The sequence below is a fragment of the Cibotium barometz genome, chromosome 18 (genome assembly GCF_041138505.1).
Source record: "Cibotium barometz isolate CiBa-2024 chromosome 18, ASM4113850v1, whole genome shotgun sequence".
Classification (NCBI taxonomy): domain Eukaryota; kingdom Viridiplantae; phylum Streptophyta; class Polypodiopsida; order Cyatheales; family Cibotiaceae; genus Cibotium; species Cibotium barometz.
In genome coordinates this window covers 41,388,190-41,403,013 of record NC_141063.1, presented here as the reverse complement: position 1 = coordinate 41,403,013, position 14,824 = coordinate 41,388,190, and the positions used below count along the sequence as shown (strand labels likewise).

Below are 14,824 nucleotides of genomic sequence, written 5' to 3'. Positions count from 1 at the left end.
CTGAAACATGACTCTATAAGTCTCCTAATGGCAGATGTGGCTATGTTGAGGGCATGTAATGTCATCGGAGAATCTCATGGATCCGTCTTTAAGTGGTCGAGATCCTCGATGCTCTAGGTCGGGGGCACCTTGCACGTAGGATGGAGTAGCCCTACCCACTTAGGACTCCTCTGGGACGCGAATATGGCCCCTATGTATGGCTGGTATAAGCTGATGTCAATGCAGTAGTGTCAGCATGGGTGGCTGATGTGGATGCTTGTGCCATGGAAAAACTAAAAAAGAACACTGAAAACTGAAACATAACTCTATGAGCCTCCTGATGGAAGATGTTGCTATGGTGAGGGCATGTCATGTCTGCGGAGAATCTCACGGATCTGTCTCTGTGTGGTGGAGATCCTCCGTGCACTGGTTCGGGGGCGCCTGGCACATAAGATGGAGCAAGCCTGCTCACTCTAAGACTTCTCTAGGACACAAATATGGCCCATGTGTACGGCTCGTATGGGCTGATGTCGATGCAAAGGTGTCAGTGTGAGTGGCTGACGTGGATGCTCGTGCCGTGAAGATATCAATGATGGATCTCTTGGCAATATCTTGAATGGGCTGATATCGATGCAGAGGTGTCAGTGTGAGTGGCTGACATGGATGCTCGTGCCGTGCAGATATCAATGATGGATCTCTTGGCAATATCTTGAATGGGATGATGTAGATGCACAGGTGTCAGTGTGAGTGGCTGACGTGGATGCTCGTGCCGTGAAGATATCAATGATGGATCTCTTGGCAATATCTTGAATGGGCTGGCCTTGTCTCTCAGCATGTCCTCTCAATACTCCGTCTCTATGTCATCTAAGCTCTATCAGGTACTGCCGAGACATTCGTGGTCCTCATATTGTATCACCTGTGCCAGTGGCTTGAACGCCTCCCGGAAGAGGCATTGAAATCTCCGCATCTGAGCATATAGTGGGCCTCGTCCTCTGCCTGCCCTATGGTGCACTCTCTCCATATCCACTCTTCTAGTGGGATGTTCTTGGCTCTACCAATCTCTACTCAGAGGTGGGGAGGATACTCTGAGCTTACCAATTGCGATGCACATAGCATGTGACATGTGGATCTACATGTACCTCGGGATCTCAAAGAATCCAGGCCTAGTTGCTCTCAAAAAATGCAAGTAGAACTCACATTTCATCCTAATCTCTGATGATGACACCCAAGTCTGGCGTATGTGTAAGCCGAGTAGATCCAATAGGATGATCCGGTTGATCTCATATCGTGAGCTCATGCGACGAGAGATCGAGGTGCCGCATGGGGGGGGGGGGGGGGGGTCTACGCTGTACTGAAATGGGGGGGAGACGATCCATCTACAGTCGACGTGCATGAAACCATTTAACTACCTCCAAGTACAATATCTGTTGTGGTAAGGGTGATGGTCATCTTCTCTGCAAGATGGAGTGCAGTCTGGCTTGTCTCTCCCACCCCTCCTCGGCATTGCATGTGCGGCAAAGAGAGCATGATGCACATAATAACAAGATGTCTAATGAGAACATACACGTGTCCTGCTAGGCAAAGGAGCTGCCAATCTGCTACCACGTAATGAGAACATACATGTGTCCTATTAGGCACCCGTCCGGACTCCTAAATGGCTATCTGTTCCTCATCTACTTCTTCCACAACAGCTTCATTTATAGGCTGATTTGTGGGCTGTAAATCAGGCTGACTGGGGCTGATTTGCAACTGTTAGGGGCTAAATTTTAGCACCCTGTTGAGCACAAGAATGCTCTCACATTTGTAACCTTGATTGGTATAAAGGTAACCATCTTGGTTAGTCTATTCATAAATAGCCAAATATTTGTTAAACGGTTATTTAGGGTATATGGATTACCTAAAGCATCGTGATGATCATGATGAGAGGTTCATGGGTCACTTTTGGTGAGCCATGTTTGCTTAAAGTCTAGTTGAAGAGATCATTCCATCCACAAATGGATGGTCAATTTTTAATAAACCATGAAGGCTATTCTACGGGCATAGATCTCACATAAGAAAACCAATTGGGAAAAATATTTGCACTTAATTGAGTTTGCTTCATAGTAAACGTGGCTGACCTAAATTGGACAAGGAAAGTTCCTGTGGATATACACTTTGCTGTTTTTTTGCATAAAAGCATGGGCTGAATTGAGTTCTCTACAAAATCCACATCTCTACTCACCAAAATTTGCTTTGTTGCCGGATGGTAGAGTCTATACCCCTTACTTTCCGAATCGTATCCCACAAAAATGCATTTGATCGCCTTATCAACAAGCTTACTACAGTGTTGCTCAAGCACAAGAGCATAAGCAAGACACCCAAAGACACGCATGTAAGCCATTGAGGGCTTCTTGACATTCCAAGTTTTCATAAAGCATCAATGATGTCCGCAAGGCTTCGGTGGGGCACATGTTGAGCAAATAAGTGGTGCACATAACGGCCTCCAACAAAAAACTATGAGGCAAATCTTGCCCTTTCACCATGCATCGTGCCATCTCCATCTCCATAGAAGACATGTTTTTTCCCTCTGTCACACCGTTTTGCTGCTCATGGTCCAGGATGTTTGGCCCTCATAATGGAACCCCCCAGTGCGTGGGACTGGAGAATCACGTGTCTGGATGGCAACCTCTGAAAGTGAATGGGTGTGGACCAAAAAATTTGTAATGGAGGTCTGAGAGAAGGGTCCTCACTAGCTCCATTTCTTGGAGTGAGAGAGAAAGAAAGAAAGAAAGATATATTAAGCGTCTACTAAAGACCCAATGGGCCTATGAGACCAAAGTGGCACAATAATGTCCATGGCATATCTCATCATGGAATGGAAAATAAAATAGAATGAAAACATAAATATAGCTATCTCACTGGGGTGATACAAAACTGTCCATGGAAACTCGTCTCATGAATACTAAGAACATAAAAACATGGGAGCAACATCAGCTCCGAGTAGATGGTATACCACTCTCCAAAATGTCAAGCATGGGGTTGACGAGTATGTTAGATATGATAACTAAGCTATGAAGATTGATCAAAACATACTCAAGGTGGATCAAAGATTGTACAAGACATCATGAATTTGAGGGACAAAAATTGGTATATGCAGAAAATTGATATGAGATTAACACAAGAAGACATTAATTGTGATTAGACATGAACCAAACTTACATAATCACTTGATCACGACTTGTACCTTATTTAGAGACTCCTCTACCCTATTTTTAGTTGCATGAGTTGCATGAACAACATGCACCAACCATTTGTAGGCTTTACACACCAACCACTGACCACTAGCCTATCAACCACATTTAAATTGGACTAAGGAGTTGGGATTACATTTATCCAACAGAGTATGGCCGAGAGGTCTCCCTCAGCTATGTCACGTGGAAAGGTACATGGTGGTGGAGCATGTCCTGGATCAAGAGCTGATGAGGTGATCGTGGCCGACGGAGGGGGTTGAGGGCATCGGGCACGTTGGAGTGCAGAGGCTTGGTCCGAGGTAACTCCTTTCGGGTGAGGTAGGTCCAGAGCAGCTCGTGCAGGGTCCACAAGATCCACTATGTCGGTGTCGTCCACCTCCTCTGTCCGGAAGAAACTGGTGATGGTTGGCTGCCGAGAGAGGGGGCTGGGTGGCTGGGACCTGTGTCTCAAGAAGGTGTCCCTGTGTCTGCGGAGCTCAAGCAAGAAGAGGCCCAAGCAACGCTGGTCTTGGAAGTCAATGATCCTGGAGAGTTGACTGAATCCCTCATGAATAGACAGTGAAACCTCCCGCGGATCTCATAGTATACTGGGCAACGGCATATATAATGCTCCTCCGTCTCAACCTCTGTGTGTGTGGCATAGTCGGCAGATCCTCTCCTCTCTAAGTGTTCGTACAAACTTCCCAGCTCAAAAGATGCGCTCAGCTCTACCTGTCTCCACTCTGAGGCGGTGGGAAGAAACCCGTATCTGGCCAATCGCAATCCGCATGGCATGGGACATGTGAACACTCAAGTAGCCCGGCTGCTGGATGAATCCATCCTCAGTGAGTGTGAGGAAGTGGAGTCTGTAAAAGTGCATCTTCATGGGGAGCTCCAGGGGTGTGATCCATGTGCAATGTGTGTAGAGGCTAAGAAGATCTAACTGGATAACCCGGTCGGTATCCTCGTGAGACAGCCGGAAAAAAGGGGAGTCCGAACTGTACTGAAGGGGGGGTAGGCGGTCCATGCAGAGCCCATATACTGAGAACCAAGTGGAAACTAGTGCATACCATACTCCAGAGTGTCCCTCAAGTGCTAGCTGTCTGGAGGAGTCCAGGGCAAGCCTCGGGTACCTATGGGGATCCATGTGACTGATGCGATGAAGGTACGTGACTGTCTAGAAGAGTGCCTCCACTACCATCGAGGCTGCAACAAACTCTGCCTGGATAATCTGGTGTGGGACTGATGGTTTGATGCGGATCATATGGGAGAACATCATGACCTGGGGCCTCTCAACTCGCTGCCAATCCTCATCGGATAAATCTGGCCCCCAGAAAGCTGCTCCATACATCAAGGCTGGTGTGACGAGGGTGTCAAAAAGCCAGCCCTTCATCCTGGGCTCCTGGAAATGTGCCTGGAAGCACTGCCTGCCGCTCAAGTAAGCTCAAGGCTGCATATCCCCGCATCACTCTAGCATGTGCTGCGGGAAGCATGGTAAAGCATGGGCCACTGAAAGTGACACCAAGGTAGACATAGGATGAGACAATCTCCACAGGATCCCCTCTATATGTGAAGCTCAATCTGGATGTGACGGGGCGAGAGGTATTGAAGACCATTGCCTTGGTTTTACCAAGGTTAACAAAGAGGTCCCGATGAGTGCAAAAGTCATGTAAGGCATCCAACTGGCTCTGAAGCCCTTCGACCGAGTCTAAGAGGAGGACGATGTCATCTGCATAAAGTAGTATGGGGATCAATATGCCTGCCAGTGTGGGACCAGCCCCGCCTAATCCATCAATGAAGCTCGAGATAGATAATCAATGTAGAGGCCGAAAAGAGTGGGTGATAGAGGGCAACCTTGTTTCACCCCAATGGTGCTGGAAATCTCCTGTGATGTAACTCCTGGGGCTCTCACTCGTCCGGTGACGGACTCATAGAGGGCGATGATGCTCCAAACCATGTCAGATGGGACTCTGATCTCCTGTAGACGGTGTAAGAGGCAGGCTCGGGGTACAATATCAAAAGCTTTGCGGAAATCCACAAAGCAGCAATAAATCCTTTGGTGTCGTGCTCTACCCTCCTCGATGATGGCACGGAGAGTGAAGATGTGGTCAAGGGTAGAGTAGCTCCTCCGAAAGCCAGCCTATCCTGAGGCTCTACATCCCTCGCTCTCTGCAAATGAACTGAGCTCCGCCTCTAGCACTGATCCATAGAGTTTGGCCAATCTGTGGGCCAATCATGATTGTCCTGTAGTTATTAGGATCAAGTGGATCTCCGGCTTTGAGGATGGGGGTGATGGTGTTGGTGGACCAAGAGGGTGGAAATCCTTCACAAAGCGCTCTTGAACATGTAGGCTAGTAGGGGCGCTAGGGTATCATGGGCATGCGAGATGTACTCGGCAGTGAGTCCCTCATGATCTTGGGCTCGCCCATTGCGTAGTCTACGAATGGCCTTGAGGACCATGCCCTTAGTGAAGAAGGTGGAGGTGGTGGGGCGGGGCGGGGGTCTGGTGGTGGGGGTAGGGTTGGCTGATGGGGGATATGATAGAGGGAGCGTGCATAGGAGTGCCATGTGTCTGGGCAGGTGATAGGTGTGGGCGGGCGATGTTCTCAGAGTTTCCTCCATGCCTCTTTGCAGTTCGGCCCTAAGAAAAGTCGGTATAACTCATCCTCTTTCCGAGCATAGAACTCCCGTTTCTTGCATTGGGTGAGCCGTTGAGAAATCCATTGCGCTTGGCGCTTCGTGATTTGCCCAATCCGTACCTCATGCTTAAGACGGGAGCGTGTGGCCTGACATTCGTCATCATACCAACAGTTCTAGGGCATGGAACCGCAAGGTGGCTTGGTGGTATACCGCCGCGTGCAGATGAAAGAAGCTGTGGCGGATGTGTGGAGTATGGTGGTGAGTTGTGTTGTGAGGGTGGATAGGGGGACAGTAGGTTCCACATCCTGGAGTTGGCGGTAGATGTGGTTGGAGTAAACAAGGTCAAGCTCGTGATCAAAGAGGACTTGAGTGTAATGTGAGATGGGGGGAGGTGGTGGAGGGACGGGTGGTGTGCAGGTAAGAGTGAAAGAGCGGTAGGCATGGTCAGCTTCAAAAGGGGGTGGCGGAATGGAGAAATCGGGGATAGGGTGTGCCAAAGCCGGAGATCCCATAAGGTAGTCCACAGTGCTAGTACCTCCTGAGCGAGGGAAGGAGGTGAGGGCGTCGGAGGAGGGCCATCGGGACATCCCGTTATAGATAACGAGACCATGTGCAGCTCACAGCTCTAAGAAATATCTCCCGGACACTGTGACCTCCTCACGGTCCTGTGATGATCGTTGCAGACCTGTGTCAGTGATGTCCAGCTCCTGTAGTCTGATAGGGTCGTCTAGATCGAGTAGTGGGACCTGCTGACTTCCTGTCCTGGCATTGAAATCCCCGAGTAGGAGGACTCCCCCCAACTGTGAGAACTCCATGATATCCTCATATAATGGTAAGTACGGTGACTGGCCATGCTGTGCGGCGTAAGGGGAGTGGCATGGTGCAAAATAACACACAGCAATGTGGATGACTCTGTCACTGCTAAGCTGTAGCCGCACCCAAGATATCGTGCATCCTCGTCCTTCCGGACAATGCTGAGAATCTGTCGGAGATGGGATCTCAAAAGGACAACTACCCCCCCCCCCCCCCCCCCGAGCCACGTACTCCTCCTGATGTGCGGGTCTCGCCTAGAAAAGCTGACTCCCACTCATACCCGGCTATGTATGGTAAGCCCCTCTCGGGGCTCTGATGAGTCTCTGTAAAAAAATGACATCCCTGCCTGTGAGAATCTCGCTCACGCTCAAGCCTCTTGGATTCGGCCACAGCATGCCATTGCAGTTCCATATTGCCAACCCCACGTGTTTGGTCTCATAGACCCCGCGTCCCTATTTGGGACGACGCTCAGTGATAATGACTCTTACCATCTCTGAAGATAGCCCACTTGCTTGCTCTGCGGGCCTCATGAACAGTCACCATCGCCTCACGTCAGTGTGCCACATGTGATAGAGTGAGATCATCTCCCATGTACACTTGTGTGCACTTGAGAGCAGCCCGCCTATCTAAGAAGGCCTGTCTGCTGGTGGCATCAGGGAATCTAATGATGAGGGGTCGCTCTCATGTCATATCCTTTCCTGCCCTCCATGTGTCTGCAAAGGGGGGGGTGATCCCGTCCACTCCTAGCATTTGGCCAAGTGTCATGGCATCCTCCTTTGGGGAAGCCCCCGCCTGTCATGGAGGGCCCTATCCTTCCTGTGTTTCTCCTCCTCGAGAGTCTCATGTATGATGCTCTGCGGGGGTTTGTGCTTCTTCACCACCTCCACCCAATCTTTCTTCGTGGTCTGCAGTTCTTCCCACAGCTTATCACTCTTAGCTTTCAACTGCTCCAAGTCAGTCCTTAAACCCTCCTGAATATTCAGTTCCCCTTCCTCCACTGTGTGGTCCTTGACCGTAGCCTTAAGGGCTTCCATTTCTGCCCAGAGTTCCCCTATCATTGGGGCAGCTTCTGGCATTCCTGTTTGTTGCAGCTGGGTCTCTTTCAACATCTGAATCACCTCTTCCTGGTGGTTCACTTGGGCTGTCAGTTCTTCAATCCTGTTGTTCTTTCCTTGTATCTCCTTGCAGAGGCCTTCCTACTGTTTTTCATGTTGGTTCAGAACCCTGTCCAGCACCTTCTTTTGTTCGCCCAGTAATTTCTTGGTGTTGTCCTCCACTGTCTTGATGTATGCCTCCAGCTCCTGTAGGTTCATTGTGTTATTTCCCCTAGTTGCTGCCTTGGGGGCCTGAGCAAGGGCGGGTGGGAGAAGGGAAGGCGGACACGGAGTGTGCGGGGAAGCGGAGGGGAAGTGCGGCTGTGTGCGCCTGGAAGGCGGACACGCAGTGTACGGGTGGGAAAAGGGAAGGCCTGGCGAGCAGCAGAGGCGGACGGGAAGCGCGCGCCCCTGTGCGCGCCTGTGTAAAGCACGGAAGCAGGGGCGCAGGGCGGACACGCAGTATTTCTGGCAGCGCAAGTACAGCGCAAGCAGGTCAGCACAGCAGCGCAGTACAGCAGGGGTGCGCAGTGTAAGCAGGGCAGCTTGGGCGGGGTGGGTACGAAGGGCAACGCCAGGTACGAAGGGCAGCGCAAACAGCGAGAGCAGCGGCGAACAGCGCGAGAGAGCGAGGGAGACCACCAGCGCGCAGCGCGAGCAGCGAAGGAGCAAAGGCATCACGCCAGCGCGCAGCACGAGCAGCGAAGGAGAGAGAGAGAGAGAGAGAGAGTAATATATTAACGTCCAAAAAAGACCAAAGCAGTCAACAATACATCATGAAGTAACTCTATCATGGAGCGAGAGAGAGAGAGAGAGAGAGAGAGAGAGAGAGAGAGCAACATGCCCCCAAAGACCTCTGAAATACACCAAGACTTTTAAGAAACTAGTCCATACCAATGATTCTTCTGGACTCAAGCAGCTCCCGAATGCAGCTTTACCCAAAGGAGTGCTGTTGAACAGCTCTGTATTTTGATCCCATTCCAGAAATTTAAGATGGCAAAGCCAACGCAATGAGTCCTGTGCAGACTTTACCACCTCTTGGAATGATTGAGTGGAGTTCAAAAGGGTACACTTGACATAGCGTTCAACATCGTTTGCACTCTGAACTATGCCCCCTGCCACTACCTCCAGAATAGCACGAGTCATTCCGTTTTTATCCTCTGCAAGGCACGATAGCAAAGGCTTGCACCCCTCATTCAGCAAGGAAGACATTCTTTTCAACTCTTCTGGCTTGCAAATCAATATCTGCAAATATCCAAGATTGAGGAAGTTAAGGAAAGCTACAGTAAGATATATTAAAAAGTTTTTTTAACAAAAGCTGTAAACCAGCTGTTGAATCTGGCCAAGAAACAGAACAAGGGAAAATCAGTGAAACAGAAGATGCATAGCTGAAATCTGCATGCATGGAAACAGACGCTTGACATGCCCAAGAATTCACCAATCTGAGGACTGAAACACATGGAAAACTGGGAGATAGAATGGGAAGGAAGGAATGGAAGGGCATGCAAGCTCATGAGAATGAGGATTCACTTGCTATGTTGCAATGCAAACAAGACCAATGACAAACCCTCATGGAGTAAGGTGTCTCTGGAAATCTGTAGGAAAATATATTAGTAAAGTCCATCTTTACAGGACCATTAGCAGGCTCAGACCAAACCATAGATGTAGGCGAGTGGTAATTCCATCTAACAAAACTCTTTTCATTCTGATGCAATTAACCGTGATCTTTATGGAGTCTCTACAGAAAACCTGGCCTCTACGTGGAGCAATCTGGAAAAATTATCACTGTAGAAGGTTCCACTGTGAAGGCCGTGCCATATTTCACCAGGAGGAGAGCTAGACTAAAAATGTTCAATGCAGCCTCCTCCATAGTATGAGTTTTTCATGAACGTGAGGTACCACTAGTCCGTGTAGTGGAAAATGTTTCAGTTATGATTCATCACCAAAAAAAAAATTCTATTAGTTCCATTGTCTTTGATATCATTAGTTTAAGACTTGGATGGTGCACACAAAGATTCAGTGGCTAATGGTGAAGTAGTAGTTATAGACCCCGTCTTAGTGGTGGACAAAGATTGTATTGATCCACATAGGATAATACAGTGTGACCTTTATGATGAAGACACTCTTTTAGAATAAATTAGCAACACTTTATGAGGTAGGCTGTAATATGGTTCCTGGCGACGAGCGGCTTCTAGACCTAGTGAAAACCTCTAAAATGCAAGAACAAGAAACAAAAGAGTGTGAGGCTGCGAGCTCCCTGCCTATTGAGACTTGTCTCCTTCACCCTCTTCTCAAGTCTCCTTCGCCCTCTTCTGTGCACCCTCTGCCTGCCTGCATCCCTGCCCACCTCACCTGCGCCCCCCTCCTCTGCTGCACGTCTTCCGCTCTGCTGCCCGCCCTTCCCTGCTCCACCCTCCTCTGCTGCCTGCCATTCCCCTGTGCTGCACCTTCTTCCCCCTGTCCGCCGCTTCTTCCTGATGCCCTACCTTGGCCTGCTTTGCCCGGCCTTGGTATTGGGCCTTCCCCCTCCCTTTCCCGTTCACTCTCAGCATCGGAAAGTTTTTCTTTGTATTCAATTCTTCCTCGCTCAGTAGCATCATGGCTAATCAATCCCCCCCCCTCCCCCCTTGCCCAGGCAAACCATTAATTTTATAGAAGCCGAGCTCGTGACCCTCTTTGCACAGATTGAAAAAGATGCCAAAATGATCCTCGTTGCCAGGTCCCATCCATCCCGTCTCCAGGCTCGTGATTGGGTACTTGTGGCATTGCCCTCTGACTTCACACTCCACTTCAAAGACGTGAGGTTGCTTGGGAGAGCCTTCTTCCACGTGGACTTCAATGCAAAGGAAGCAGCCTCGGAGGTGCTAAAGGGGGCCCGAGAAAGATGTTTTCCCTACCATACTGTTGAAATAATACACCAAAACATCATACATGGGACACTGGGGATATTGGCATATGGTTCAAAGGACTTATAGCCATCATACATATGATATATTATGGTCAAATCAAAGGAGAATCCAAATCAGCATATTCTATGCGCCTATTGCAAGTGGGAAGAGGTTCAACTTGCACCCAAATCTAAAAAAATTTTGGAGATCTTGGGAGGTGCTCACTTCAAGGGTAGATTAGGGTTTTGTTTAAGGGTTAACCATGCCCTTAATCCATTGTACTCTAACCTATTTAAAGGCATTGATCAAATGCAAAAGTACACCACTATTATCCTATCTCATTGTGTCATTATGGTGTCCATTTGATTAAGCACGTGATTTAGGTACTAATCTCATTTTAGCTTAGCTTAAGTCCATGCTTGCACCATGAGTTCAATCGTCTTCCTCAAGCCTCCATAATTCCAACATGGTATCAGAGCCTAGATCCAAAGCCCCTTCTCTAGCTTTAACCCTTGATCATCATCTATACTAATTATAATTAGTACTAGTCAAAATCTCCCTTACACCAGCTATTTCGACCATGTTGAAGAAGACCGGAACCTCTTTTCTCTTACACCCATATTCCCAAGTCTTCCACAAGCGTTTTGGCCAATGCTAGATGCCATTGGGTCAGCTTTTGGGCTGTTCCTTTAGGCGCCACCTATTCCTACCTTGCTGACCTCTACCGCCTAGGTGGTCATTGCCTCGGCGGGACGTAGTTCCCAAGGTTATGGTACTTGCTCGTGACAGTGCTGCTTTCGGGACCTAACGGTCTATTGAAGCAACATATGGAGATTGCAAGTAGGCCTGACCAATGTTAGTTTTATCACCAACAGGGGCACTTTGCTAGGGAATACCCTAGGGCTAGGGGTCATAGGAGATGGCGCAAACGTGCCTCTCAAGCAACATAGTCTAAGGCTCCGTCTCGGGCAACATTCCGTCAAGAGTGGCATGTCATCTCTCATGGCCGCCCTTATGGTGAGAATGCTCGGACACAGGCTCATGCTTCACCCGCACACAATTATTGCAAGATGATGATGTATTGGGTCAAAGTGATGAAGTTGCTCGCATAAGGATGATCCATCAAACCAGAATGACTTTGTTGAGTCCTCCTTGTTGAGGTTGGACAATATGCAGGATGTACATGGCATGGGGGATCATGAAGACGAACACCAAGACATGTCGCCATCTCAAGAGGCTTTGCAAGATGTATCTGATCATGATGCCTTGCAAGGCACTCATGTATTGCGCACATATATAGAGACTATGCAAAGTGACTTTTCCCTCCTTCAGCATTATGAGAGGCGGACACACATACCGGCTAAGTGTTTGCTTAGGTTGGGGGTCAAAACCACATCTTTACCATGAGGATTGTCTCATGGAATGTGCAGGCCCTCTAACTTCCCACTCTCGCAATAGGAAGCACCTCGTGAAGGACCAGCTCCATCTTGCTGTTGTTGGGTTTTGAGAAACCCTAATGTTCAGCAAAAATACACAAAAAACAACAGCAGCACAGAGTAGGGAGCAATAGAGAGCTTAGATTGAACATCATAAACCCAGAGGTGTCACGTGCACCCATGCACTGTGGTACACACTGACACACTGGCTCATCAACAGTGCAAGAAACATGTACAGAAGTAGTATCTTGATAGGATATTTTGTCGTATGCCATGACCCCTTTGTGAGCCCCGGCCCGGGACATGTCAGGCACGACCTAAGTAGGTCAAGAGAGAGAGACAGAGAGAGAGAGAAGTTGTATAAACTCTACTCTATACACAAGATCCGATACACAATACAAAAGGTGTGGGGGGCAAGGCCATCTATATATATATGGCACTAGGCTGCTGGTCAGCCAGCCCAAAACAGGCCAACAGCACCCCCCACTGCTCACGACCAAAAAAAACACCAATCAGCCAGTAGAAGAAAACAACCGACAGCCCTCCCACAACCAGCAAAATTGGGAAAACACAATGAAAAGTGGGGAAAAATGGGGAGACACGAAACTGAGCGGGCACACCCAAAACAGAGGCCCTAGTGTGTAATGTACAGACAGGAGATGACTGCTAACACCCCCTCTCAGCTCCTAACCCCAGTGAGCTGGAGTGCTGCCGGAGCATAGCCTGAGGTAGAGTAGGTCCGCCGCATTGTCCTCCATCGAACAATAAACAAGCAAGATGTCACTAACCAAAATCTTCTCACGAACAAAGTGATATTGTATCTCTATGTGCTTGGTCTGGGCATGGAAGACCGGGTTTCGAGCAATAGCGATACAGCTCTGGTTATCACATTGGATGACCGTGGGCTCCTTCTGTGTGGAAACCCAATCTCGCCAAGCAACCTCCCCAGCCACACAACCTCGCAAGCAACACCACAAGCAGCCCGGTCCTTTGCCTCCTCTGTAGACGACAAGGCAATAGTTGGCTGCCTCTTGCTGCTCCATGAAATAGCTCCTGAGCCAAGGGTAAAACCATAGCCTGATGTAGATCTCCCCGTGTCTAGATCTCCCCCCCAATCTGAGTCACTCCAGCCTTGGAGTCGGACTCCATCCGTCGTTTCCCCTCTAGTGTCATAGAAGAGTCCAAGATCCTTCGTACCCTGCAGATACCGCAAGATCCACAATCCTACGTCCCAATGAGTCTTCAAAGTCGTCTGCATGAATGAGCTCAACAGCCCCACAAGAAAGCTCAAGTCCAATCTGGTGTTCAGCAACCAAATCAATGAACCAACAAGCTTCCGATACAAAGAGGCATCAACCTGCTCACAAGGATCATTCACTGTAAGCTTCGTGTTCGGGTCCATCAGTGAAGTAATAGGCTTGCAGTTCTCCATCCCAAAGACCTCAAGCAACTCATGAACATACCACTGCTGAGAGACAAAGAAACCCCTCCGGGTCTACCAAATCTCCAATCCCAAGAAGAAGTGGAGTAAACCTAAGTCGGTCATCTCAAACTCCTTTGACTAGGCAACCTTCATCACTGCTATGTGCTCCACATGACTGCTAGTGAGAATGAGATCATCCACATAAAGGATAATCAACGTGACCAAACCGCGTTCCCAAAAGAGATACAAGTTAGGATCTGCAACTGATCTCTAGAACATGTTCATCAAAAACAACATCTCTGCTGACAACAACCTCGTTCCACTCCGGGCCATACGACCTGTAGCCTTTGGAAAGAGAATTATACCCCGCAAATACAAGCTTCTGGGACTTCGAGTCAAGCTTCCCCCTCTACTTCTTTGGAATGTGAACATAGGCATCACTCCCAAACACGGAAATGGGAGACATCTAGTTTCCTACGAAAATATGCCTCAAATGGAGTCATCTTTGGTACTGAAGTCATTGAAGATCAATTGAGGATATGGACAGCCACAGCCATAGCCACAGCCTCTCCCCAAAGTGGACTAGGAAGATCACGATGCTCCAACATCGTCCTCGCCATCTCCACCACAGTCCGGTTCTTTCACTCAACCACTCCATTGTCTGAAGGCAAACCTGTATTGGCCAGCTCCTACTTGATGCCATGTTCTGCACAAAACCGCACAAACGCAGTAGAAGAGAACTCTTCTCCTTTGTCACATGTCCCGTAGAGCAACAGAATGCTCCTCAAAGTCCACCTGGAAGCCAATCTTGCAAACCTCATGCACTAACAATAGATGAAAACCAAGTGCGGGGACGTAAAGAACACGAGAGGAATGTTTCCCCCCTTTGCCAACGGAAATGATCTCCATCCTACCCTTTCTTTGAATCGGTATGGTGGAATTGTCGCCAATGAAAATGCAAACTGACTTCCATTTAAGATCTTGTAAAAACTATCGGGAAGGAGTCATGTGCCTGGAAGCACCACTATCGAGAATCCACTCCCGAGTATCCCTAGCGGTGAACCCAACTGTCTCCCCGCTCGAAGAAGGTGAAGCATCTGTGTCCAAAATCTCCAAGTGCACAAAGACTGGAGTCTTTGCCAATGAGGCTGAAGAATCAGCACTCTTCGCGATACTCCGCTTAGGACATTTTCTCCAATAGTGGCCTTTCTCGCCACAATCGTCACAGGTCCGCTCGGCCTTCAATTTATCACAGTCTCACTCGGGCTTCTTCTCAGCAGACTTCTCCAATGAAGACTTCCCTTTGCCCTTATTGTTGTTGTTACGGCCTTTCGACCATTGG

The 14,824-nt window shown here is 48.8% G+C and overlaps 1 protein-coding gene across 2 annotated transcripts in view; it reads right to left on the bottom strand.

Moving 5' to 3' along the window:
• Positions 1-14,824, bottom strand: part of LOC147629354 (MUS308 and mammalian DNA polymerase-like protein) — a 127,217-nt gene that overhangs the window by 72,512 nt on the left and 39,881 nt on the right. For both annotated transcript variants that reach the window (XM_086812590.1, XM_086812591.1), the window contains exon 11: positions 8,630-8,980. In XM_086812590.1, the coding sequence (XP_086668716.1) occupies positions 8,630-8,980 (351 nt within the window). The remainder of the gene's footprint in view (positions 1-8,629; positions 8,981-14,824) is intronic.